Raw genomic sequence first — 24,277 nt, 5'->3', positions numbered from 1 at the left:
AATACAACTACATGCAGCTGTATCATCAGTGTGACAGGTAGATCTCTAAGCACGTGTATATCCTACAGATGACCACCTGATCTTCTGACTGACAGGTCATGTGATCAAAAAATGGATCTCCATGGCAACCGGGCAGCTTCCAACCACTGATAAAGGTCATGAGCTGTAACTCAAATCTCTGAAAAATGTACAATGTGTAGCGTATGTTCGCTGCGAGCTACATGCTGATTCTGAGCTGAGTTTCAGGTTGTAGAGGAGTGACCGTCCGTTTAAAAACCTCATCGTTAGAGCTTCACTGTGCAGAATGACGGTCACACAGAATTTTGTCTGTACGGACATGAAATCTCAGTTTAAGACGATACGATTTCAGACATAACTAGTTTGGAGGCCGGTCAGGGTCCAGTATGATGTAGACACCTGAATCCTCCAGGGCTGAGGACTTGAAAGTAAACAAAGGAAGGTTGGTTTGTCAGGAGGATTACACAAAAAATACTGAACAGATTCCCGCTAAACTTGGATTGAGGATATGTCTCAGGCCAGCACAGAACCCGTTAACTTTCGGTGTGGATCTGGATAAAGGGACAGATCCAGGAACTTTTGACATTTTGAGATTTTTGGTAACTCTCTGTGAATAATGCAGGTCCTGATGAAAAAAATAAACAGCACAGTTGCTATAAGATTGAAAAATGTGAATAAAATTGTGGATAATAGAAGCGAGAACATAAATGAAAAAGCAATAGGAATAAGAACTGCAACACAGCTGGAGCTGAACCAGTAACTCATAATAAATGAAATAAAATTGACAAAAAAAACCCACATCAAACTATTTTGATAATCGATTGATTGTTCAAGCAAAAAGTCAAAACTTCTCTGGTTCAATCTTCTTAAATGTGAATATTTACTAGTCTTTTATGATCGTAAGCTAAATATCTTTGACTTTTGGACCTTGTTTATCAGACGAAGTGAGACATTTGAAGGTTTCACAATGAACTTTGTGATAATCTTTCACAATCCTTTGACTATAATTAGATACATATTTTCTTAAATCAAACAGGTTAATCAATAATGAAAACAATCTCTCTCTCTCGTCTTCTCTTGCCGTTTGAGAAACAACGAAAAGAAATCAAAAACAAAATGCCTTATTTAAAGATTTATTAATTTATAATACAAGCTTTTATGTAGACCACATTGCATTTTTAGTTTTTACATTTATTCATACTGAGCTAAACTTCATAGCAGTGACACTGATTGACAAAACACAAACCAAAGGACACTCAATGGAAGGAATCAAAAGGTTTCCGACTGTTTCTGAAGAAACCGCAGCCCGTCAACACTCCCAGTGCACCAACTTGTTTTCTTTTTTTAAAGATCACATGCCCTCACTAGTCCTCATACAGTATGCCACGTGCATCACACACCCTCAGACACACTCACACACAAACTCACCCACACTAAAATCGAACAAATACCTATACACAAGATAAAAATTGATATATTTAAATTTCAATATTAATGATATTACTGAATTCCACGATAAAAGGCAAACAAGAAGTAAAGACAGCATCCAAATGAAAAAGGAGGTGAAACACCACTAAAACCTTCCTTTTTACGCTTCGTCCGAGTGGGAGAGACTCTCCCCCCTGCCTCAGTGTCCAGTAGAGAGGGGGATCTCGCAGCGACGACACTCCTTCCTCTCATCTTCAACCGCTTCTTCTGTCTGCGTTTAACTGGCCCGCCGTGTCGGCTCCCGTTACAAAGGAGCATTGACAGTCTAGTCCATAAAGTCAAAGCCAGAGGTGCGAACAAGACACCTGATGGCACACGATCAATCCGACTCCATCTTTATGAGTTTTTTTTCTCCTGTTCCTCGTGGACCTGTACGTTCCCTCCCCCCTCCCCGGTGTTTACACAGCCCTTCCTAATAAAAGTCTTTTCTCCATTGGTCCAAACAGATGTAGGTTAACGGCACAAACGCCACCGGTGCTGATACAGACCGAACGGTTCAGTTAGTAAGAGGCAGAAACAGTCTCATGAAGAGGATGGCACATTTTCTACCACGTCGGGGAATTTAGGTCTGTTCCTCTGACCAAAAAAATCATTGGGGGAGAAGAAGATGAAACACAATAAACACTGCTGGATTAACAGACTGGTTAAGTGCAATGAGAGGGTTAACACCATTCAGTACGACCTGGGGAAACATCCATGTGACTAGTAGGGGAAGGATAATAGCCAACACATCCTTTAGCAAATCTGTGTCCATGAATACCAAAGAGTTCCTGGGTCTTTTTCACTACGACGGCTCTGTAAGACTTGTCCAGGTCAGCGAGGGAGCGTAGGTTTTGTTAAACATCATGAAACGCCAAATAAAACGTAAAACAACAGCAACTTCTGCCGATTCAGTAAAAGTTTTGGGGCAAAAAGTGACTATATTGGCACAAAAAAAAGCCTCAGATTGGACGAGTGTTCAACCAAAGCGGGTGACAGCCCCAACCAGACTTCCTGTGATTTAATCCAAAATCCACAGCTGACAGGATGAAAGGCAGGAGAGAACGTGTATGCATGTTTATATGTGTGTGTGTAATGTGTGTCCTGTGTGTGTGTGTGTGTATATATATATATGTGTGAGTTTAGGGGAAGGGGTAGGGGGTGGTTTCTGTTTCTTTACAAGAGGAGGCAGCAGTTGCTCTCTGTGGTTTTTTCTCTGTTCCTCTGACCTGTAAAGATGGGACAACAAAGACATGAAGTGAGATAAAAACAGAGTGGCTGAAGCTAGAAGAAAGTTCAACTCGCTCTGCAGACTGTCTGTGTGGGACGAGGTTGAAGTTAGCAGCAGCAGCAACAACCGGCCCTCTGCAGGATGTATGCAAAAGGTCAAACAAAATGAGCTGGGTGATGCCAATAAATCAACTTATCTTTTGATCCGTTTGGTTCAGTTTTATTCCAACAAACCAATCAAATAAATTCAAGATCACATGCACATTTAAGATGGATTATGCAACTCAGTGTCCTCATGTTTTCTTCAAATGATGCCGTTTAACTGAGATTCAGGCGTAAATCTTGTCCATAGTGTTCTTAACTACCACAGTTTTCATCTAGCTGCAGTCTCTGATCCCCAAAGTCCCACATGATAGCTCGTCCTGAACGCTGACGCCAATATTATCTTGATAATTCTACATTTCTGCAGAAAAAAAGGGAGACAAAGAAAGAGTTCCTCACCATGAGAGTTGGGCTCTGGAAGAGTCTCTCTGGCAACCAGGTGCATGACGGTCGTTCGGCCCGGTGGCAGCTTTAGAGCTTTAAACCAAGAAATAAATCATTTAGTATGAAGCTATATTTTATAGTTTGACCGTATTATAGATTGCCGGATCATTTTAGGAAACGGTCAACGTAGCGGAGTTGAAGTTTAAAGTAGCATAAAATGGACATATTCAAGTAAAGTACAAGTATATTTAATTACATGCCATCACTGGTTATCTAAAGATTGACAGAAATATTTTAATTTTCACTGCAAACGTGCATCAGTTCAAATATCTGTTAACAGCCTCATCGCTGACTAATAACTTGGGATGGGCAGGTACACCTGTATATTACCTGTATACCTGTATCTGAACCTGTTCTGTAACTGTACTCGTACTGGGTGGGGTTTAGACTGGAAGGCTTCACCCAGACATGGGTGTGGCTGTCAGAGTGTCTTCACTTGAGCCTGAATTTGATCAAAAGTTACTATATTTATTACTTATTAGAAAACTATTTGAAGAGCAGCCTCAGAGTTGAGCTTCAGATCAATGTTTGTGAACACAAGAGAAAGAAAACTACTTACAGACCAGGATATTTCAAAAGTTTAGTCGACAACCAACTATAGATTTTGATCATCAGTGTGTGGACATTGGGAGCTTTTACTCAGATTATACATGTACTCGTGAACAGTTAATATTCAGCCTTTTAACAACTTCCTCCTGGCCCTCTGTTTACTTGTGAGCACAAAAATATTCTTTATTTTATTTAAAAGTGTTGCCCACACTGTTCAAAATGTTCAAGGAAATGTTCTTCCTGCTCTCATATAACAATCCTATTTCAATTGTACAAAGCAAAGAGAAACAACGGGTGTTGTTTTAAACATTGTTATTTCCTTATCAAGTCAGATAAGGTAAAAGGTCCGGCCTTCCTAAAGAGGAGCTGAATAGGCCTGAAATAGGGTGTCAAATTCTGTGAAAATAACAATGAAATTATGAAAGATTTATGTCTGTGATTACAATATTACACATTATCGAAAGGTCAATACTTCATATAAACTCAGACTACAAACTTTGGAGTTACAGCAGATCCCAGATTAGCAGATCTGCAAGATGACGACTGTTATGGTTCGGTCACTTCTCTCTCTCTTTATTTCTATGCTGAACAGGAGAAAGCACATTTGCTTCTAGTTGGATTTGTCCCACCTGTTTCCAGACATATAAGTTGGTACTGAGATCTCATTTAGGAAATACTCCTTGATCACATTCTGGTTTTATAACTGCAAAATGACTCAAGTGGTAGAAAAAGGATGCTGACTGGCTGTGGAGAGTGTGACAGCGGTGATGGCGGTAAATGACAGTGTTTTATAAGTAGATGTATGCTGACTGTTGTTGTTATCTCGCTAGCTCAAGCAGCTTATGTTAATAAGCCTGTTATGCCACTTCCTGTTGCATCTTACTTCCACCGCATCAGCTCAAGAATCAGAAGACCGGGAAGTCAAAAGGAAATAACTCGACTCGGCTGCCACCTTCACTATGATGACACACGTGCTCATTATGTCATTTCCTGCATATGTGACACTGAATCAGGCAACACTGCTGTTTAATCAACTGTGAAAGTAACCGTTTGTTGCAATCGCTTCTGCTCTTACCTCCCAGGGTGACGTTGCCATGAAGGAAGCGTCCCTGGAAGATGAGGCGCAGTATGCTGGGACTGCTCACTCTCTCCTCCTCCCATCCTGTCACACAGCACAGACACAAGGGCGTCATCTCATATGACCCAACCCAGTTTTCAGACCAATAAAAATAGTTTGAATTAAGTTTTCAGTTTACTTAAATTTAAACACATCGGCTGATAAACACAGATATCAATATATCCACAGCACTTGAATATTGTCTCATTTAAAAAGTCTATTGTTATTCTGACTCTTAATATAAATCAGTATGTACAAACACAGCAAAATAAATGGATCAGTTAATCATACATTATTTGCTAATATTGCGTAACAAATCCTTATTTGTTGAACAACCATGATTATCATTGCAGATTCTGAGAGTAAATGTGTTGGCAAAGATTGCGACTGAATCAGATCGACTACTTGGAACACAATAAAACAAATTAGCCGTATAAAATCGTACCTGCGGGCCAGTTCTCAAACACATGCTTGGCGATGTCTGTGGCCGAGTCGTTCGGGGAGAAAGTGAAGTCTTGTGTTTTCCCACTGACCAGGATAAGGCGGAGGTGCACCTACAGCAGCAAACAAAAAACAGCATCATCTTAGTCCACAGAAATGTCGTGTCAGCCGACACAAACACCAAATTTCCTTCTAAAGTCCTCTTAATTAGTTGTGGAGGAATCCTTCCACTTCCTCTAACCTCTGCAGACATGAGGTGACCTTCAGTAGGCTGTGAAGAGACGGGCATTCCAGTCTAATGAGATTTATCCACACCAGATCTCCACCCTTTGACTGGGCGACTTCATTCACTGAGGGCTTACACTGAAGTGAGCCCCTGTTGCCAGAGACGACTACACACATGGGTGGGGCTGAGGCTGAGGGGGGGGGGAACACTGGCCCTTTAGTTCCAGGACGCTGTGAGCTCCTCTCCGGGCTGTCGGCCTAATGTGATAACCCCAGGTGTCCCAGACAGCTATGGGCCATGTTATTAAATTTACATGGCCAGTGCGTAGCCCCGAGGGGGACTGTGCATATGTGTGTGGGAGGGTCTTATCCTCTGGGCAACTACATAAACCCAATCTGTTAAAAAAAAAAAAAAAACACTAAAGGCCTAAATATCACAGTAACACCAGAAAATCCATGTCTGACACTCCACACTCATTCTGCTGTAAGATTTATAAATAAAACAACTCTTCATCTGTACGCAGGAAACAAAAAGATAAAACACTGTAACACAAATTGTTATTAATCTGCAACTCATAGAAATTAATTTGATATGAAATAGGGTTAGGGATAACCCATTATTAATAATAAATATGACATCATCAGACCACTATGATTTGTATGATTTTATACAAACATCTTACGTGTATGTTTTAAGACTGAAGACAATGATCCGAAACATTAAAACAAAACAACGAGGAGGTTTTTGGAACAAATCAATCACCTGACCTCGGTCCAAACAAGAACATATTTCCCCCCAAAAGATGAAAGAACTAAAGACAGGAAGACTAAAGATGGCGGAGTGCCACCGGGGAAGTTTATGTCTGCGGGTCAGAAAATTTCAGGCAGTGATGTAAAGCACAACGCCCACACAAGGATCCCAAACCCCAAATGTATTGAAACGGACAACATTTTGATCCCAGCTGAATCTTCGTCTGGTCATCAAGTCTAATAATAACCAAAATACCAAACCAACATGTTTCAGCTCTGTGAAGGCAGGTTTTACACACAAACATCACTATAGTGAGTATATGTTAACAAAAATATATGATGATGTAACTACGCTCCATCTTATGGATTTCAAGCAGACATCAAAATTTTCAGTCACGATTTTACATTTATATGTATCTGCCTGCTTATTTTGCACTGTATTTATGTTTGGCTCATGGTCAGGATTGAAACATCAGTCTGACCTACATTATTGATCCGTTTTGGACCTTTGTCATCCAATTTATGCTGCAGCAAGTACTGTTCCTTATTAATCCATTAATCCATCATTTCTAATCAATCATGCTGCTACTCCCAAAAATTACTTTGGTGAAAAAAAAACAAAACACAAAACATTCTGTCAACTACATCTTTCAAATGGGACATCCCTGCTGAAGAGTCAGAACTGACAGATGGGATTCATTTTCCCCGACATTTGCCGTTCTGGTAAAGGTGGCAAACGAACTTTCTTTGGTTCACAAATCACAGAGGAGAGAACAAAGAGACTTAACCACGAGGTGTGACGTCAGCGGGGGACGATCCGCTCTCTGATCTGTTTACAAATACAATCCTCCCTCGGTGCTACTCTGCCCTCCCCTCCCCCCTCTGAACCGAATAACCTCAATGTGGGGTTACATGCCCATGTCATCATTAACAAGCTTTGTCCCCGTCCCTTTCATCCCCGACAAAATAAAAACAAAGTCAAATCTGCCTGGTTACCAACGGCAATGTCCCGCATCACACATGTCCACGAGGTTCTCCAATCCAGAGGAAGACATCAAATCCTTTAAACACTGTTGTGAACAACTTTTTCAAGGGTCAGCAAAGCTACCAAATGCTTATTCATTTTTGATGATGGTCAAGTCTCCGACATAGATAAACAACCACACACCAATGCCCCAGGGCAGCGGGGATCACGCTCTGCTTCGGTGTGGGTTTTTACCTGATGTAGGTGTCCCAGATAAAACATTTTTGTTTAAATTCATTTCTGTAGGTGTTCCGACAGGAAGGATGTCTGCTAGTGTTTCTAAGGCATGTCAACAGAGAAAAAAAATCTACAGATCATTTTCATAACAAAGCAAATGTTTGGTTTGTGAAATGTCAGATAATAATTAAAAATGGCCATAAAAATGTCCAAGAGCTTGAGGTGACATCTTGACATGTTTTGATTTGCCTGACCAGATAACACCACCATGAACATGCATGTCCTCTGTGTCAAGTTTTGGATGCAAGCTTCAGAAATATTTTATTTCTCTTTCCATATTTATTTATTTATTTATTTATTTATTTTCCCCCAAATGTAGCACTTAATATTTAACATGTTTGAATGTTTGCACTTTCTAAAAACACTGTTGCATTGTTCTGTCTGACTAACAGCCCCAAAACCTGAAACTTAACCAGTTTACAATCCTATGAAACACATTAGAGCTGCGAATTGAAGAAGTCAAAATCAGAAAATTTGGAATTGTGGTTTAAAAAAAAAGCTCAAAATTGTTGCATATTAAACTTTTAATTGATGAATATACTAATTATGGTAGCATTAATGATTCTTTATTAACCACATCAACTGCAAGGTAACCAGGTATCACAGTTAACCAAAACTATTCTCCCCTGTAGAACTTCTATCATTTCTGATCCGTCTCTAAAAGAGGGTTGACTATTCATTCCTATAGTATGGTGGGGTGTGTGTGCGTGTTTGTGTGTGACCAGGATTAATTAAGAGGGTACAATCAATTGGTGTCTAAACCTTGAAAGGAAAGTAGGGCAACGTTTTAACTGAGATTAGACAGATGGTGTTCACAGGAACAGCAGTCACTGTCCCAGCTAAGTGTTTGTGGACGTTGGCTAATCCCACCTCCACCCCCAAACCTCAATTATTTGAACTTGGGGTAACGTTAACGTCATGTTATCACTGTGATGATCAGATAGAGTCCGCGCTATCAGCAGACAGAGATTAAACCCTGAGCAGGAGAATAACATCAGAAAAAGGTGTCAGACTCTGACTCACTCACCATATCAAGATCCCTCTGGGTGGTCATGGCTCAGAGAGGATGAAGGCCGTGGACGTGGAGCAGAGAGATCAGGGCTGGTGCGCTTCAGCTGCTGGAGACGGGGCCAGAGCCCTGAAACAAACAACACAAACACTGTGAGGCTGCTTCCCACAGCCTGGCACCACAACTGCACTGCACACAATCCATTATCCACCGAATTAGCATGTCGCTAACATCATAACACTATCAATCAAACGTCAAACAAGCACATGCTTGATTAGTTACCTGAAATCGCACAAGTAATTAGCAAACAATCTCCCTAAACCATGCCCAAGCCTGCTAAAATAACAAACTTAGCATGTCAGGTTACGGCAGCGACGAGCTTAATAGCTCAACTGTTTCCAGGTTCTAACGTTAAGCTAGACAAGCTAGCGAGCTAATGTGTTCTATATTAGCTCGATTCAACCAAAGCTGCCAATTAGCTGCCATGTAACACAAAACAGTCGGTGTTGCAACACAACTAGATAATCTAACTCGCTTAAGCAAACCAACAGGCACCTAGTTTCGTTTGACAGATTTCGAAACTGAGGAAGGCTTCTGCTCGGGTTAGCATTAGCTGCTGTGTTAGCTTCTGCCAATCCTGCTATCCCTTGCTAGCTGCGCGCTATCGTGCTAACTAAACGTGCAACGGTCTGTTCCGTCCTGTGGACCTCACCTGCAACTGATGATTATGATGGGATTTTGCATCCAGTTGAATTGACGAATCAGTGGGGAGCGTTTTTCATGAGGAAAATATCGAGTGTAGATGGATATCGTTGACTGTGGGTATCGGTGGCTAATGGACGGGAAGACGCCGGATGTCAGCTGGTTGTAAACACACAGAGCGACCGCAAAGCCTTCTGGGAGTTGATGTCCAGAACGAGTAAGCGCGGCTCCATGGCGTTATCACCAATATTAAAAACACTGCAGCAACTTTCTGCATTCAGAGTGAAACCTGATGACTTAATATATTTATTCTTCAGCTATTTAGACAGTTAGTCAGTGCAGTGATGGGATATAACTAAGTAGTACATTTACTCAAGTACTGGAGCCTACTTACGTACAGTTTTGAGGCAAATATTCTACATTTACTCTATTACATTTATTTGAAAATGTTACTTATGAGTATGAGTTACAAATTAAGAAAGCCACAGTAGTAATTTGAAAAAATTAAATGATAATCTTAAATCAGATTTTCTGATTTTAATATTTAAAATGTCCTTTTAGTGCCATCTCCATAACTGTTAAGACCTGAGTACACGTCATATCAGACACTTGATGACTTTTACTCACGTACTTTTTGTGTGGGTTTCTTTCATTTAGTTAATTCTATTTTTACTTGACTTTTGGGCATTCGTTACAACACTGCCCAAAAGTCATACTTAAGAAAAATATATTGTTATTGATATTGTGTTAAGAAATGACTGATGAGTGAATTATTAATCTTAAAGTATCTGATATGAAATGTACATAAGTATAAAAAAGTATTTCTATCGTAGGCTAAATAATGTACATAAGTAAATAAAAGTAAAAGTGAAATTATATGTACTGTATATATAGTATGCTATGGGTCAACAACTATGAACATGATTTGATCTGACATTCAGTATTATTTGATTATTGGAATCAGTGCTCTTTTTTACTGATAAAATAAATCAATTTAAGAATGTTCCTTCTTTCCCCAAAACAGTATGAAACTGTGTCATCTTTAAGGTCAGTTTGTTTATTCAGTTTGTTCAGTCATGATAACAAAGAGAGTTTGTTTATTTGGTTTGTTTGGGCACAAAGAAATTTCAATCAGTGAAGATATTTGTCTTCTGATTAAAATGTTTTCCCCGAAACTACATAATGTACCTTTAACAGCACCGTTACAATCATGTCTAATTAGTCCCAGTGCTACACACAGTTCCATCTCCACTTCTGCTTACCAGCTTTTTCCAGAATCACATCACATGCTCTTCATCAGATCAAGTTTGTGATGTCATCATGTCATCCGTTAACTCCCGGTTATCAAATTTAGAATTTGAAGTGCAATCCTGACGTGGACTAATCGATTAAAGGATCAGTTCACCCAAAACTAACAATCCATTCATTATCCACTTACCGCCATTGTGATGGAAAGTGAGGTGAAGTTTTGTGGTCCACAAAACATTCCTGGAGCTTCACAGCTAAAAGGCGTTGCAGCATTTTAAACAACTGAGGTAGACGGTGTTAGCCGAGTCTCCAGAAGCCCCAAAATCCCGAACTGATTTGAAAAGAGTTCACAGATCAGAACACATGATTCTAAAACCCAGCGTAGTAAAAGCTGCTGCTGGTTCCTGATGTTGATCCCATGAGACATCAGGTGAGTCACGGCAGAGCGACTATCAGACGCCTCGGTCTTCTACACACGATGGCTCCCTGTGTATAAACGCCTCGTCCCAGTCGTGACTCAGCTAATGAGGAACAGTACAGGAATCCAACGCAAACTGTTCAGTAGCCAACCGTGTAGATCGGGATGTGTTGGGGAGACTCGTCGGCATGATGCACAGAAAACATCACTTGTAACAGTGAGCAGAGCACAATGTGATCAGTTGTACGGGAATATTACACTTTTATGAGTTCTGATAAACACATAAGAGAAACAACATGGAAGATGAAGCACATGATGCTCCGAGGGAAAACACTCACCGAGAAAACTACCTGAACAATAACAATAATGAAAATGTTTGCTGAATCACGAAGACAAGCGGGAACTTGTGAGGTGTTTTTTCCACTTTTCAATTTACCACATCTGTTGCACGTGCCATTTCACTGTTTCATTAACTTCCAGTCATCAAAAATGCCGAGGCAACAAAAGAGCACACATGAAAATAATTGAGTAAACCCCGTCAGCTCTGAAACAAAACTCTCTTATCGAGTTGTAAATCTTACTGTTGCACCCTAAATCCATAAACTGTCTAGAAATGTTATCTGCTGGATGTGAAGTGTCATGACTCATGTAGTTCACTGTGTCAACTTTCTCCTCTTCTGGAGTCTTATAACTCCTCTCGACTGGACATCCAACAATGATTCACAGGGTATTGAGTAAAAAACTGTTTATTCCACAGACTGAATGAAAAACTGCTCCGCTGAAGCTAAACCTAAACAGCAACTCCAACTGAGCGACAGGAATAGTCTCAGTAGGGTAAAACACACGAGTCAAAGACACACTTGCAAGAACATTTTATATCAACCTGGACAATTCTCTTGATTGTAGTATATTGAATATTTCAAACAGAATAAAGCAATTTACTTTTGCAAGGAAATTAATAATCTAAGTCCATCTCCCGACACACACTCTCCAAACCCCAAGAACTGAGCCCAGAAGAGTTCCCCTCTCGAGCAAGGCGGTTCAGGAGCCAGTGCCTACTCTGGAACCAGTTCTCTGCTTACAAAGCCAAAGGACTGGCTTCCGACCTGGAAAACTGGTTTCAGAGTTGCTCCAACACATTTCTGGTCTAGAACAAAGGACAGTTTACATCAGTGGCTGGAGGCAGGGTTATCGTTACCAAGGAGCAACTTAAACCGTGTGTAAATGTAGCAGGTTCTAACTTATCCACAGGAGAATAAACAAAAGATTTTAGATATTTTCAATAATCTAAGTAACAGTGGTCTGAGGAGCAGTCATGTTTGGATGACAGTGCAGGCATGCGAAGCCAGGAGCATCACCAGTAAAGAGACGATGTGGTCGTATTTCTTCAGAGCTCCACAGTTCCACAGCTGTTTGGTACACAGTGACCACCACATGGTGCGACGCTCCAGTGGCTCTCATGCCTGTGGAAAAGCAAACCAACACCAGCCCAGAACCAGAACTCAGTGGAAAGAGGGGTTATGTCAGTTGGACTATCTGCCTTCTTCAGACAATGTAAAGAAACCTAGAACACTGGAAATAAGAAACTAAACGCCGAAGTAGATAATGGTGTGAAAGGAGATTCAGATCCTAACAAAGACTCAGTGATAATAAACTGGTGACAGAGAAAGAAAGGTACAAAATATCCAAACAAGCAGAAAACAGAATACAGCGACACGCACGCACGCGCACACGCACACACACACTCCCTCTCTCTCCCACAAACACACATTTACATTTATTTAAAAATAAAACTGCTACGAGCTATTTTCATGTATCTGCATGTATTTCTCTGTCATCTGGATGTATGGATTTCTATCTCTATTCTATATTAGTTCAGACTGACTATGCAGACGTAAACATCGGTCTTACATTCTTTAATTAAGCCCCTCAGATTTGAACTGCGACTTCATCACACTTAGGAATGTGTGACAAAATAATCTCAACCCTATTTACTTACTAGCCTTTTCTTGGAAATTCAACAGCATGCCGCAGTCTCTATGAACGGAGAAAGCTCAGGAGTTGTTTTACGACCGATGCGTGATAATGTTGAACTGATGATGTCTGTAAGATGTAAAAGAGTCTAAGAGTTGATGTTATCTTGTCACACTCCAGATTCTAAAATCTGTCTGTCCAGTAGAGTAAAGTTGGATTACCTGACAGGACAAAGCACTGCAGAGCCACAGACCCGCTGGACCCACTGGATATGTAGCCATATCCTAATATTCCTAACTAATCTTGAGTATCATATATTGTCTTATTTTATGGTATTCTAATTTGATTTAAACATTTATATACATGTTCATGAACATGAACCTTATGCAACACTGTGCTGTAAAAATGACAGTAAGATGACCCTGATAAAACCTGAACATGTAACAGTTATTAGTGTTGGTTGATTTCATTAAAACATATTATTTTGGAGTTTAAGTTACACAGAACACTATTACAGGTAAAAAAAAAAAAAAAAAAAAAAGCTAAGATAACACTATTTTGGCTCTTACAAGACACTTAATGTTAGTGTCACATTAACACCGGGCCTGATTAGTCAAAGTCATACCAGAAATATTTGCTGTTGACCTCGTTTGACAAAATAAAAGGCAGAAAAATAACTGTAGAGATTGTTTTATTTTATTGCAATCTATCTAATCTAAATACAGATATATTAGAACATGTTGAAGGGGCTTCATAATGCACAAAAACAGGCATTCACACAACAGACTACAGGCAACACAGGACAGTATGACGCAAACTTTAGATAGATAGATAGATAGATAGACAGATAGATTTAGATATATACATAGTTAAATAGATAGATATAGGTCAAGGTGTGAATTATTGTATAATGGTAGCACCAGCAGGTGTACCTATAAATATATAGGTTTAAATTGTATATAATCATAATATTTCCTTTAGTGTCACAATAACAACACTATCGCAAGGCCTAATTAGTCCAGATAGTAGGCATAAATGCTAATTCATTTGACCTAATTTGACAGAAATAAAAAAAATAACCTTGATAAAACATAAACATGTAACAATCATTATTGTGGTATTGTATTGTAACACATTGTTCTGTATTTGATGTAGTCTCGCGGTCATATCGGCGCTGTGTTTGTCTGTAATAATACCCTAAATGACCTAAGCATGTCTGGGACTTAGCACACTTTCACAGACTGTTACATAATGCTCTATTACAGGTACATGTTGCCTCCTTCAGCTGCTGTTTACGCCTGTGCTGTCACACGAATGACTCCGTTTCCCAGAAATCCGCTCGGCGCATGCGCAGACGGCGTCGCCTGACAGTGGTAAACAGACGTCAGAAGGGAGTCTTCGCCTCGAGTCAAAACAAAACAAAACAAAACAAGTCAAAAAGACACTGAAGGAGTGGATATTTGGGGAGCCGCGACGGCAGGAACTTCGACAAAAGTCGCCGGTGAATGAAAGCGGCCGCTCGGAGCCAGTTATCGGAGGCATTTCACGGACTTTTTCACGGATTTGTAAACTCTGGAGTAGCGGGAGCTCGACCAGCTAACGTTACGGAGGCTATCGTGCTGTTTTCAAAGTGCGGCTGAGTGAGTGGGGGAGCCGACAGACCTCCGGGGCGACCCAACTTCACCCAACACCCGGGGAATCCGCTTTGTAGTGCTTTAACGAGACCGCGGGGCGAAGGCCGGCTGAGCTCCGGGCCTCGGCGGAGAGAGAGGCTTTAATTTTTTACAACCGCCTCTTCGAGCATCGTGTGCCGCGGCTGGAGTGTGGAGCAGAAACATGGCAGATGGTGACATGCGCCCGGCCGCAATGTGGCGGATCGTGCAGACCTGAAGCCCGGACTTCTCCTCCTCACGAACACTTCTCCTTATCTCTCGTTTATCTTTTATTTTATTTTATTTTATTTTATTTTTTAATCAGCACTTAAACACTATTTAACAGTTATCTGAACCCTCTCTCCCTCTGAGCCTCTCTCTCATTTGACACTTAGTTTTAGTTTAATAGCAGCTTGTTTCTCACAGGGCCACAGTCTCAGTGTGTGTGAGAGAGTGTGAGTGTGTTTTTACACTTTTTGGCAGCAGGAGCTCAAAACAGTTGGACGGTAGCTTGAGATAATCAAGTGGTGTGCTATTATAGTTTACTCGGTTATTTTTTTTGTTGTTTTTTTTGTTTTTTTTTTTCAACTTGGTTTGGTTTGTGACTGTTTCCGGAGTCATTTGGGGATATTTGGGGGGGAAAAAAAAGTTGTGGTGGAGGTTTTGTGGCTAGACATCACGTTGTTTACAAGTGGAGACGGACAGGGTCTCTCCTCTGAAGCTCCTTTGTAACACAACAGCCAGCTAATCCTCAGTCCTCATAGCTTTACAGTGAAGGGCTTTGAAAGTTTTATACACGAGGGATGAGTGTTGTCGGTACGAAATAACCTTTAATTTGTCGATCTCTCTTTTTTAAAATATCGCCTGGTTAGATTCGAGAAACACTTTTAATAACACATTAATAAAATATATGTGTTGGGGGGGAAATATTGAATCGTTGAGTGTTTTGTGAATGGAGGGGGGATGGCATTGATTTGTACCCACGCGCACTTCACATTGTGTCATTCATCCGCAGGTGAGCCCACACCTGTGTAGATCCAGATGTTTTGGTGCTCACCGCCACTCTGCCACTTTTTGTTTTATTCCATTCAGACAAAGGGGGCTCTCATCCCGGCCCTCCTTCATTCTATATAAATCGGAAGGTTTATGATAGTTACTATTAAGGAGATTATTTGGGTTCCCTAATCTCCAATCTGAGGATTACCCGAGGGCTATTGGTGTGTCCAGATTATTACGTCTCTTTTCTAGGCCCCTCTGTTTACACCCCCGCACCGAGTGACGCGGATTGTTTTTGTCTCGGGAAGTTTTTTTTTTTGTTTTGTTTTTTTTAAATCACACATCATCGGCTCAAAGTAGATACCTTGTATTTTAAAGGTAGATGCTGTAAGTGGTCCCATACTTTTTTTTGTGTGTGTGTGGTCGATCGGAAGTTCAGCGGACCGTCATGGAGGAGTCGTCGGTGCCCCCGATTGACCCAGATTTCGAGCCGCAGAGCAGACCCCGCTCCTGCACGTGGCCGCTGCCGAGGCCCGACATCTCGGCTGTCAAACCGGAGAGCGCCGATGGCACCGAGTCCACCGCCGGGACCCCGCCCGCCGACGAGGACAAGCCCGAGGCGCAGCAAATCACGTCCGAGCCGGAGAAGGCTGCGGCTGCGGCGGCGGCGGCGGGGGAGGGCGGGGTCGTGGCCGGCGTGGGCGGAGCCGGCGCGACGCCCCGCAAAGGATCATCCCGCCGGAACGCGTGGGGGAACCAGAGCTACGCTGATCTGATTAGTCAGGCCATCGAGAACTCACCTGAGAAGAGGCTGACCCTGGCGCAGATCTACGAGTGGATGGTGAAGACGGTGCCTTACTTCAGAGACAAAGGAGACAGCAACAGCTCAGCGGGGTGGAAGGTGAGTGTGGAGGGTGGTGTTCATCTTTACTGCGGGGGATTTACAAGGTGCTCTGAGTGCCAGGAGTCCTTTATTTATAGCTTTACAACTCATCTTACATCATAGAAGCATTGTTTATCATGTGGGCTGGGCAAGATTGGAAAAAATAAGAGAATGCGTATCACTCTGATGGTGTAGAAATTGTCTTTTAAATGTTTTCTAATGTCTTATTTATTATTTTCAGCATATATTCACTTGAATACCAGACACAACTAGTAGTCTAACCTTCAGCATCCAGACTTTATATAGAGAAACTATCAGCACCTGTAAATATTACTGACCATTGCATCTAATTTCATACCAAGAAGTACAGTATTTGTTTTGTTTATTGCATTTCAGGGAAATAAATGAATGAAATAAAAAAAAACGTAAAGAGTAAAAAAAGCTTTTCTAATTTTTTCTCAGTCAAAAAAATATTACCTCCCCATCACTTTTAGAGAGGGAATATACTGAATACAAAAGGTCACTCAGGTTCAATCATGTCTCAAGTCAAGCCAGGAGTCTTTAACTCTTCCTAACTCATTATTTTTTTGTCAAGTCAAGTTGCAAATCATCAAAACAGTCCCAGTCGACTTGGCTCAGTTATAAACTGTTCTTGCTGCAAAGTTCATTTTCTTTTGCAGGACAATAAAGATCTGAACTGACCGAGGGATAAATCAAACTTTTGTAAACTCGTTTGTAGAACAAGTGGTTCTCAACCGCTCTCACGGTTTGCACTTGTCTATTAGTTTTCAGCCTCTATTTGAAAAAATTAAACAAGGAAAGAAAATAGTTTGACACGAAACTGAGAATGTAAAATTATTCGGTACATCTCGTGGTGGAAATCGGTGGGAAGTCACAGGAACATTGATCCAGGAGTAAAAGTCAGGAGGAAACGGTTTAACTGTCCAGATTTAGAAACTCTGTAGTGGAGAAATTAAGATGTTCATGTATTGTTGTTACTCCCCATACATACAGTCAGTGAAATGTAAAGGCTGCAGAGGTTGTAGTGCATCTCACATGTCCTCATCCGCCTCAGGCGCGTCACGGAGTTACTATACGATCACAGTTAATGATTAAAAGCAACCATAAGTCAGCTGATCGTGTGGCTATAAATATAGGTGCGTTTAAAAATTTGGTCAGAAATGGGTGTTGAGAAGTTGACAGTTGCAGTTGCAGAGCGTTCAGAGAGTCGGTCCTCCTGTGTGGAGGATGTTCGAGGTCATAGCTAACATGAAGAGTCCACATAGAATATTAAAAGAGAAATAAATTAAAAGGTTATTTTACTGCCCCCCGTTTGATAACTAGGCCGTTATTAAAGTTGAGATGCAAATTTAAAATGTAAAATGATCATTTGAAAATGTGAAGTCAGGTGAGTAAATGGAAACAAAAGTTACATTTAAAATGCAAAAGATTAAATGAAAAGGCTAAAAATGGAAATAAGACGAGGGAAACATCTAATGTGAAACTCAGAATGCGGAATAGAAACACTTAAATGGAAACACTTCAGAGCTTAAACAGAAAAAAAACAACCTTTTTTTTTTTTCATTTGCATTTCAAGTCTGTCGTCGATAAAACCAAGAGGAAATCTCACAATAGAAAGAATCTTTTTCATTTTATATATTTGCTTTATATTATTTATCAAGCACTCATCACCTGATGTTACCTGATGTTACCTACATTACTATGTGATGCATAACACTTACGAACATATTTTTGTTTTTTAAGTGGTTCCCCAGTAAAACATGGCCGTTCCCACCACTGAGTCCACGACAAGAGAAAAGTCAAGATGAGACAAATGTTTGAAATATTATAAATGTGTCACAAACGGCAGTTTTTTGTTGTTTCATGACCTCTGAGGTTATTCCTCTGACCACTTGCGGTGTCCTGACTTCCAGGTTGGGATCAGTGGGTCAGGTGTCATTATATCCAGGTGTGCTGCTTCAGTTTCACAAGGATAATCTAAATTTTGGCAGTGCTGAAATTGACTTTTCTTTCTCTCTGTTTTCAGAATTCAATTCGCCACAATTTATCACTCCACAACAAGTTCCTGAGGGTTCACAATGAATCGACAGGCAAGAGCTCCTGGTGGATGCTCAACCCAGAGGGAGGGAAGACCGGGAAAGCTCCTCGCCGCCGAGCCGCCTCCATGGACAACAGCAGCAAACTGCTGAAGAGCCGCATGAGGGCCAAGCAGACCAAGAAGCAGGCCGGAGCAGCCGGGCTGGGCGGCGCTGGAGGGGCGCTGCAGGGTGACGGCAGCACGGCCTCAGCGGGCGCAGACAGCCCCAACTCATCCCAGCAGTTCCCCAAATGGGTCAACAGCAGCAGCCCCTCGTCCCGCGGCAGCCTGGACGACAGCGACATGTGGACCACCTTCCGCCCACGCACGAGCTCTAACGCCAGCACTCTGAGTGGGCGTCTGTCCCCCATCGCTCCTGGACAGGAGGATGACGATAACCTGCCCGAAGACTCGCTGCTGGGGAGATACACTGCCAGCAGCTTGACCCCCACCCTCACCGAGACCCTGATGGAGGAGCTGGATCTGATCGACGGCCTCACTTTGATGACTCAGCAGCAGGGAGGGGCCAGTCCCAGTACAGCCCCACCAGCACCTCCCACTCCACTGCCCTCCGCCTCCACCCTGCTGCCTCGTGGCTCCAGCTTCTCCTCCTTCCATCAGCTGCAGCCATCCAGCCTCCCACAGGCCCCCACCCACACCGGGACCCAGGCCTCCATCTCTCAGTGTGGACCAGGCAGCAAAGAGCCGTCGACCTTCAGCAACTCCCTCTTCAACCCCATGACCAGCTCCGCCTCTCGCGGTAGCGGCCATTTCAGCACCCATGTGCCTTCCAGCCTGGAGGCGCTTCTCACCTCCGACTCCCCCCCTCCCAGTGATGTCATGATGACCCAAGTAGACCCCCTCATGCCCAATCCTGGAGGGGTGGGCCTGATGGGCCTGGGCACATCCGTGGGCGTGAGGTCCAAACCCAATCAGCTGCTGTTGGGTAAAGGACTGGAGCCGAACACGGCCCCCATGGCGCTGCAGGCCCAGATGCAGCCACAGCAGCACCACCTCCACCACCAGCAGCAGCAGCAGCCGCAGCAGCAACAACCGCCACGACAACACCAGCATCACTCTCAGATGGGGCTGGGGATGATCCTCTCAGGTATGTCTCAGGACCCATCGCAGCTCTCCGCGCTCAAAGCCCATCACGCCACGGTGTCAGCTGTGGGCTCTCATCACGGAGTGCCCGTCACCTCAGCCAATCCTGGCGCGAGCCTGCAGGGGATGAGTCAGTTCGGAGCTCCGTCCTGTTTCCAGACCGGTCAGGACCGGCTGCCCACAGACTTGGACATGGACATGTTCACCGAGAACCTGGATTGTGACGTGGACTACATCATCAACAGTGACCTCATGGACGGAGACGGCCTCGACTTCAACTTTGACCCCATACTGCCCGGAGGCCAAGGCTACGCCGGCCCTGCCACCACGCAGGGCTCAGCTCACAGCTGGGTGCCGAGCTAATTCCTCCGCTGCCCTGCAGTCAGCCAGGTACACTTTGCTCAAACAAACACACTCAAGCCTGTTTATATTTAACTTTTTTCACAAATGATTTAGTCTTTAACTTATTTTCTATCGCAAAATTATGAACAAAAGATCATCAGAAGTTTTTCACAGCCCAAAAAAAAACCCAGAAGAAAAATTACCCAAAGAATTCAGCTGAAAATAAAGTAAAAGTAAAGCTGCAATCAGGAAATGCTTTTCATTCAACAGAAAACACGATTCAGCGATTTGTAGCTTCAAGTCGATTTAAGATGGCAGAAAATCATTTGTGTCAGTAATTTATGGAGAGGAAAAACGGAAAACAATTTGCAATTTTTAGCATCTCAAATATGAGTATTTGCCTCTTTCCTCAGTTTCTTATCATTGTAAACTGAATATATTTGTGTTTTAGACTGTCGCACTATGCAGGACAGTTAAACATGTTACGCTGGGCTCTGGGGGATTGTGATGAGCAGTTTTACTGTTTTCTGACATTTTTTTAACCAACTGGTGTGACGGTTCTCTCTGAAAATAACTGCTAGTTGGAGTAATTATCAGAACTGTTGCTAATCTTCATGATCATTGTCTCTTCCAGGAACAGATCTCCAATCAATATAACCTCACAAAACGACAGAGCGACCGGTGCATTCCTCCTCCCTGCTGGCTGGAGGTACTATTTTCAGATTCGATGCTTCTCTCGGACTCTAAAGACAAAACCAGACCTCACTCATGTCACGTGCCAAGACATGCAGAGGACGGGGAGGAGACTCACGCTACTATGCACAAGTTTTCTCTGTTTTTTTTTTGTTTTTTTTTTAAACAAATATATATATAACACTTGCAATGATTTGGCTGCTAGCCGTTTTTTCTTTTAATCCGAACTGATGATTTTTAAAGACGTGTGACTTTTTTTTAGAGTGAAAAGACAAATCGTTAACTCCCCTCCGCCGGGAGTTTATGTTTCAGTCGTGTTACACCAGAATAGCTTTAGGGTGGATATGGTACTCGATGGCTTTGGTATTGAAGAATCGACGGACTTTGCGCTTTTGGAGAAACGGCCAGTTTTCCATTGACACTCGCCAAGCGTGAATCGCCAGACCAAATGCTGTTTGATCGTCTGAATAAGGTGCAACAGGAGTCTGTGCAAATTTTGAGGACTGTGTTGTGAACAGGTGGAGGATCAAGACTGTAGACGACTGGAGGTATGAAATGTTTGATTCAACATTGGCTACACATCTCGCCCAATCGTGTACTTGGACTGTGATCACATGTACGATTCAGCGTTCTCTCCTTAGAGAAAAACAACAAAAAAAAAACAACCTAAATTTGGTGATTGAACAGTGTAAGAGGTGTATGTATTTGCAGTTTGGCATTTTTTGGTGTTAGATTTTAGAGGATGTTTTTATTTTTAAATCCCTGATGTGCAGTTAAACTAACAAAATGAAGAAATGTGATTTGTGAATTTATACACAGGGCATTCAAGGGTAATTTTTTGTTTTTTTTTTGCCAACAAGTGATTGGTTGGCCAAGTATTATATCGTGTCAGACAGCAGTATGCCTCCACCGTAAAATCGTCTACCTGGTTACTCTTTCCATTGAGCCCGTGCATTTTCAAAGCACTTAGGTTTCCTGTTTCACAGGGACCCCAAACTACATCCATGTTAGGTTATACCATTTCATTAAAAGAATTTAATCCTGTAAAACAAACAAACAAAAAAAAAACATTTAATGTACACGTTGCACATGTACATGAGGACACGCTATGCAGATTTATCAGGAAAAGAGATGAAATCTTGAAGGAAATTTGTAAAATCACTTCTCGAAGGGTTTTGCTATTTAACATTTTCCTGATATTTTGTTGTTGGGGGGGTTTTTGGGGGGACGTGGGTGTCAAATATCCTCTCACACTTTTAATTATTCAATTATTCAGTTCAAGAAAATTAATTCACTGTGTGAGAAGTACAAAAAAAAAGAATATATTTGATTATAGTTTTAATATACTATTTAGATGGAGGTAATAAATGAGATATTAATACATATGAATATATTACTAATGACAAGTGATGTTTTTTTTACATTGGAAGAAGCATTTTCAGATAATTTCTAACGGTAATTTTCTATACTTTTATTTTTGTAAAGGATGAGATGCATGTAGATTTTTTTACATAACCAAAGGAACACTAATATTTTGCATTTGCATGGCATTTGTAGGGAGCGCTTGGGCCTGACACAGTATCTCGGTGTACATATGCTTTACAACATGCCTGTAACATGAAATCTGAGGCAAAAGTGCATCGATACTTGACCGCTTTGACTAAAAAAAAGAGTTTCCCAATTATCTGCCTCATTCTTATTTTCTGCATTAACCATGAATCCAAGTTTTAAAGAATAATAAATCGATGCCGAAACGTGGCGTGGCGAAAAAAAAAAAAAAGAAATCGCCAAATTCTCATCTCAAAAACAAGACTAATACAACTGTTACCTCTCAGGGTCGCTCGAAAAGGAAAAATCGACAGGAAAAATAAAAACGTGTGCACAGACGTAATCAGATCGACAACAAAACATATTTATTCTACACAATATCTGTTACCACCGACTGGAAACCAACACACCGTGTCTTTTTTGTTTTGTTTTCCTGGAGACGTTTCTGTCGAGCTGATCTCAGATTTGACTTCCCTTTTATTTTGTTTTTTTAGAGAAATGTATTTTTAGCTCTCCAGCCATGTATATCGGTAATAGCCTCTCCCTTGGGTTATTATGATTATTTTCTTTTCTTGACTGCCAATATTTAAAACACTATTGCGTGACGTTACTCTGTAGCAACATGGACTCTATTTTGTCACCTCCCCCCACGTAAAAAAAAAAAATCCCTTGTGTTTTGTGTTTATATTTAATTACGTTGTTTCATAACCGTGATCAGACAAAATAACATCCCTGCAGTTAAAACTCTTTGATATTCATCATTTCACTGTAGCTATGTGAATACGTTAGCCTCAGATTTGTACAAAGCACTCTTGTTTGTTTTATTTTTATTTTTTTTTCTCTTTATTGAATGGTGCTAGATGTCATTTGTGATGTATCCTGGAGTACGCCGTGATATCGTGGGTGCATATCAGGGCCTTTTTGAATTCTCTGTATACAGCACAAATATCTTGATTTGGTGTAATCAATCCACATCTTCCCCCTCCTTTGTTTTTATCTCTTTATATATATATACATATATAAATGATAACACCCCCCTCCCCCCTTCAACTGGTCACTTAAGTAGCTCTGGAAACAGACGACTGGCTTGTGCGAACTGCATGATTTTCTTCTTTTTTGAAATCATAACGTGTAATTATTTTTAGGAAGTTGTATATGCAACAAACCCCCCCCCACAGCCTTTTTGAACTGATGTCCAGCTGTTGGAGATGTTATAAACAGAGCGGTGGTCGGTTGAATCTGATGTCTCTAGTTTATTGTTGCCTCCTTAAAAAAAAAAAAAAAGAAAACGGGCAGCTGTGGTGTTATTACTCCCCTTGTATCTCCCCCCTTTAAGTAATAACTTCTATCTACATATTTTTTTTCCCTCAGTTTTCTTAAACTAGCAGTTAGTCCCTGTATGTTTGTTTTTGAAAATCTAAAATTGCCCCCATTTGATACAGCATTTTAGTATTCGGCGAGGGTGGGTTTTTGTACTTTTGATTTTCCCCTAGGGGAGGGTTGGGGTGGGCAGGTAATGATATGTTGTGCATACGCCAATTATGTTAACAATTTTTGATTAATGTTGATAGTTTTTTTCTTTCTTTCTTCTCCCCCTCAAGTCTTTTTTTCTTTCTTTACACAGTGTAAAGTCAGCCAGAGATGACAAAACGCTCTGAACAGCAGAAATAAATTCAATAAACTGTTTAACCTACTTTGTCCGACTCATTGCTGCCGTTACTTTTACCCAAGTACTGAATTTAAGAACAATTTATGAGGCACTTGTACTGTTTCTCATCCAGTCTGCTGCATTTTAGAGGCAGATATTGAACATTTACTCCACTACATTCATTTGTGGCATATTTAAAAATTACTTTATCATCAACTGGGTAAAAAAAACAAAAACAACATAGATTTTGGATAATCTGAAAAAAATGGATACAATAATCAGCTGACCCACAGTGTACAGGAGCCTGTATGCATCTATGTAAATATATGTATAATTTGTACTTTTTATATTTGAGTAC

At 41.4% G+C, this 24,277-nt stretch overlaps 2 protein-coding genes across 5 annotated transcripts; one reads left to right on the top strand and one right to left on the bottom strand.

Annotated features, from left to right (window-relative positions):
- Positions 1–1,135: 1,135 nt before the first annotated feature.
- On the bottom strand, positions 1,136–9,504 carry ubl3b (ubiquitin-like 3b). Of its 2 annotated transcripts, none has more exons than XM_037077773.1 (6): positions 9,326–9,504; positions 8,632–8,742; positions 5,373–5,481; positions 4,886–4,972; positions 3,217–3,294; positions 1,136–2,714 (listed from the first exon to the last, which is right to left on the bottom strand). In XM_037077773.1, the coding sequence occupies exons 2-6, from the start codon at positions 8,656–8,658 to the stop codon at positions 2,662–2,664; spliced, it is 354 nt and encodes a 117-aa protein (XP_036933668.1). In that variant the 5' UTR covers positions 8,659–8,742; positions 9,326–9,504; the 3' UTR covers positions 1,136–2,661. The 2 variants fall into 2 exon arrangements, with proteins under 2 accessions (XP_036933668.1, XP_036933669.1); XM_037077774.1 differs by lacking the exon at positions 9,326–9,504 and adding an exon at positions 8,896–9,275.
- Positions 9,505–14,310: 4,806 nt separating this feature from the next.
- foxo4 (forkhead box O4) lies at positions 14,311–23,964 on the top strand. 3 transcript variants are annotated; one of them, XM_037076947.1, is made up of 4 exons: positions 14,311–14,595; positions 16,043–16,504; positions 18,534–20,078; positions 20,665–23,964. In XM_037076947.1, exons 2-3 carry the CDS (start codon positions 16,052–16,054, stop codon positions 20,049–20,051), a joined length of 1,971 nt encoding a protein of 656 aa, XP_036932842.1. In that variant the 5' UTR covers positions 14,311–14,595; positions 16,043–16,051; the 3' UTR covers positions 20,052–20,078; positions 20,665–23,964. The 3 variants fall into 3 exon arrangements, with proteins under 3 accessions (XP_036932842.1, XP_036932841.1, XP_036932840.1); XM_037076946.1 differs by having other exon boundaries at positions 16,038–16,504; XM_037076945.1 differs by having other exon boundaries at positions 14,311–16,504.
- Positions 23,965–24,277: the final 313 nt, after the last annotated feature.

This window comes from Acanthopagrus latus, chromosome 18 (genome assembly GCF_904848185.1).
Source record: "Acanthopagrus latus isolate v.2019 chromosome 18, fAcaLat1.1, whole genome shotgun sequence".
In the NCBI taxonomy this organism is placed as follows: domain Eukaryota; kingdom Metazoa; phylum Chordata; class Actinopteri; order Spariformes; family Sparidae; genus Acanthopagrus; species Acanthopagrus latus.
This window is presented reverse-complemented; position numbering and strand designations above follow the sequence as displayed.